Source organism: Pollicipes pollicipes, unplaced genomic scaffold (genome assembly GCF_011947565.3).
Source record: "Pollicipes pollicipes isolate AB1234 unplaced genomic scaffold, Ppol_2.1 Scaffold_7231;HRSCAF=8579_pilon_pilon_pilon, whole genome shotgun sequence".
Taxonomy (NCBI): domain Eukaryota; kingdom Metazoa; phylum Arthropoda; class Thecostraca; order Pollicipedomorpha; family Pollicipedidae; genus Pollicipes; species Pollicipes pollicipes.
This window is the reverse complement of record NW_023597034.1, coordinates 11197352-11201198: the sequence shown is the minus strand read 5'-3', so window position 1 is coordinate 11201198 and position 3847 is coordinate 11197352. Positions and strand designations below refer to the sequence as shown.

The window sequence follows — 3847 nt, the reverse complement described above, 5'->3', positions numbered from 1 at the left end:
ATCTACGCTCACGATGTCCCTGTGTAACCCAGAACAAAATCCGGCATAGCCCTTGAGTATCATCGTCTTAGAAAGAGTCTACTGAAACGTTGTAAGATTAATAGCACCGGTGTGTTTCCCCAGTTTACTGGCCTCAAAATAGGCACAGAACCGCATCTATCGGTGCATCCTGGCTGTTAAGAAAGGCAGGGCTGCTTTCGAAATCCAGTGGGCCATTCGCAGTGTCCTCTTTTATCGGTGAGGGCCTTTCACCCGGCGGGCCTTGGTCGACATTGTACCCCACCCCGAATTACCGAAACTCTGGCGGTGCTTCTGCATTGGTGAGTCCCCGAATTACCGAAACTCTGGCGGTGCTCCTGCGTTGATAAGTCCCCGAATTACCGAAACTCTGGCGGTGCTCCTGCATTGGTAAGTCCCCGAATTACCGAAACTCTGGCGGTGCTCCTGCATTGGTAAGTCCCCGAATTACCGAAACTCTGGCGGTGCTCCTGCGTGGGTAAGCTCATTGAGTACCGAGTATGCGTACGTAAGTATCATCGCATCGTAACTTAAGAGCCAGCTCAACAAGCAACGCCATTACAACCATCCTACATCGCGTGTGTCATTGATATAACCGGTGTTAATTTTTTACACGCTCAAACTAAAATGGATGAGCGTCCCTTTTCCTTCAGAGGCATGAGGGCTTGGAATAGTGAACCCCAGACTACAGCTGGCTTGCAATCCGTGTTTATTCAAAGGAGCGGGAAAAAGGAATTATCAACAGGAAGACATCTGCCTGAGCGTATTTGCGGAGGACCATTTGCTTAGATTATACGTGAAATTAGCATTAACAATGAACTATATGAATAAATTACAAAAAGTTGAAATTAAATGCATGCGATTTATCGATGAAATTCTGGTGCATCCAGAACGTGCGTATAAATGGGCTGTGATAGTCACATATATTGTGTACGCCGGACACGCTATTCTACATATATGTATATATATATATATATATATATATATATATATATATAACAGAAGATCGGACGCAAAATCCGATTTGAATCTGTTTTTATTATCTTTTTGGATCTGTCCCCTTATGGTCACGGTGATGAACCTGACCCCCATCATTTGAGGGATACGACACCCATGCTGCGTTTCTCGAATTGGGTCCAATTCTGCCGTACATTTCGTAATTGCAATGAACAGTTGTTTAGTGACGCAAAACCTTCTTGTAGGGGGCAGTTCATCATCCTTCCTGTCTGCATTTCAAAAATAGCATTGTAGGGACAATGCCGACCAAGATACGACGCTTGCCTTAAGGATGCGTTCTAATGATTCAAAAAGGCATGGTAACACATTTTGAATAAACAAAAGACGCAGAGCATCACTGCAGGTGTAGCGGTGTATCGTGTAGTGTCCTTAGGGCTGTCTTCGTTGAGTTACATACGGTTACTGTAGTCTGCAACACGAAGGCAATTGATGCGAATAACAGCAGCTGCCTTGGCAAGCTGCCTCAAAAGCAAGAGTTCCGGTGCAACTGCAGAGCCACCTATATGTTCGGATGCAGGTGATTAAGCCCCTTAAGGTCGGTGGGACATCTACTGGCGAATACGGCAAGCGTCATGTCTTCCGAATCACCGCGGGCGATTGGCCCGACACCTAGCGGCCGGGGCCTGAAGCTGCGTGACGCGCCGGGCGCCAGCGTCCAGTTGGTCTCCGTGGTCGAACCGCGCGTGCCGTGACGGAGCCGGGCGGAGAAGCCGGCCGGGGCTGGGGCGCCGCCCACGTGACCACCGTTCGCGTGTGACCCGGCGTGAGGTCGCCGTGCCCGAGGGCAGGCTCGTGACCCGCGGGACATGGCGGGCGGAGGAGACGGGCTGGAGTGTCTGGGGCGTCAGGAGGGCGCCCAGGAGCAGGGCGATGCCACCACGCTCTCCACCATCGCCGTGCAGAGTGGCACGACGCGGATCGTGATCGCGCTGCTGCAGGTACGTCTGCCGGAAGTTGACACAGAACTCGACAGGGTCCTCGCCTGATTTCCGCCCGCCACGTATTTCACACTAGTCTCGACGCCCCATTTGGCGCGACACAACGAACCTCGTTTTCAATTGCTTCAACTGAAAACTGCTCTGCGCAAGTTATGAAATTTTTTAAGCTGCCGCTGGGCAGTAGAGAAACACCTCTCCAGTGACGCGGTGGAGACTACAGGTTCTTCATACGGCGGTAAATGAAACGTGGGGCTGCGACGTTTCATATCTGGAGAAGTTGCAAAAAATACAAAGACCACGGCGGTGGAAAACGTGTTATCAAGTCCTCTAGTAACATGCAGAAGGTTTTCCGAGTGACATGTGATGCAAATATATTTGAATGGATGCAAGCAGCAGTCTGGACACATCGATTTACAAACAATACCCTCCGTTGCTAGCACTGCTTTGTGCAGGGCCCGCTATCTGATATCCGAAGTGGACGGGTTTGCTACGTTGGCACTCCTCCAAGACCCTGTTCCCTGGCTTCCCAGCCGCTACATGATGTCAGAGCATGCAAGATACTTTTGCACCAAATCAGATTATGCTCTGGCCGCACGCCCATGACTAAAGACCGCCTGCACTCCGCGACGTCGGGTCCGCTGTTAGCTTTGCAAACATCGCGGCATACCTCTCGCACCTTGCTGCAGCTGTGCTGTGGAGCGCTGATCGCCTCGGGCGGTTTGACGGCAGTCAGTCGAGTCTCAAAACGTTAATGAAGCTTGCGTGATGGCTCGCATTCATGACATGCCATGGCCGCGCGCCCGCCGCCATATCAAAGGCCCCACCGCGCGTGGAGCGTGAACGATTCACATCGTACGATTGCCAGCGTCGAATCCTGCGCAGAGTCTATATGACTGCCCGCGTCCAATCCTGCGCAGAGTCTATACGACTGCCCGCGTCCAATCCTGCGTAGAGTCTATACAACTGCCCGCGTCCAATCCTGGGCAGTCTTGTCGAGGGAGACCGTTCAGAGGATGGCTGAATTCGTGCGCGTGGTTTCTGTGAACCGCCCAGGTGATAGTTCAATTGGTCAGTGGATCCGGGCCGTGGAGGTCGTGATGAATGCTTTGCAAATTATGCAGCACCGAGACATGTATCGGAACGTGGACGCTAGTGATGTTAGTTTCCAGTTGTTCTTGGCTAAAACGGCCTAAATTTGTTCTCGGTGTTGAAAAGGTATGGGCTAGAATGCGAGTACTTCTCATCGGTTCAGGTCATCCGCCAGTGTCATTTTGTTTACGAAACCGGACGTCTTGGTTTTCATCAAAATGTGGTGCAACTGCTTCAAACTTGGTAGCAGAATATGTGTTAGCAGTGTACCTTCATACCTGGTACTTGTAGCAGTGTGCCTTTACGATGTTCGTGGTTAATCCGGCTTTATCCGTGGTTAATCCGGTATCAATCCCCGAGACTATGCTGGGGGTCCGGCCTTTGGGCTTCTGACCACGGTCTCGCAGCTCTGCCGTGGTCGTACGTTTTCGCCGGCCTAGCTCCACTGCCAGAGCACGTCCACTGGACGTGACGCCTCTTAGGCGCCCTCCCCAGCCGTTCGTTAGCCTGGAAATGTCGCTGCCCGGTCAGAATACTGATTGTCTCAGCGGTGGTTCACCTACATCCGGGGCCGCGATCAGCTGCCGACTCGGGCCGTATCTCCGGCGCGGCGCTCGGCCGCTGCTGCGGCGCCCGCGTCGGGCCGGTCTATCAAACGGAACGACTGATGCTGGGGTCTTGACGCCGGCTCTGGAGAGCTGATGAGTGCTGACGGGAGCGCTGATGAGTGCCACTGGACCAGCTGGGCTCCGTGCCGGCTCCTCAGCTTCAGACTGACGACGCTT

The 3847-nt window shown here is 52.6% G+C and overlaps 1 protein-coding gene across 3 annotated transcripts in view; it reads left to right on the top strand.

Annotated features, from left to right (window-relative positions):
- The first annotated feature begins 1707 nt into the window (after positions 1-1707).
- LOC119109551 (muscle M-line assembly protein unc-89) overlaps positions 1708-3847 on the top strand; it is a 112597-nt gene continuing 110457 nt past the window's right edge. For all 3 annotated transcript variants that reach the window (XM_037233223.1, XM_037233221.1, XM_037233220.1), the window contains exon 1: positions 1708-1973. In XM_037233223.1, the coding sequence (XP_037089118.1) occupies positions 1842-1973 (132 nt within the window). In that variant the 5' untranslated portion in view covers positions 1708-1841. The remainder of the gene's footprint in view (positions 1974-3847) is intronic.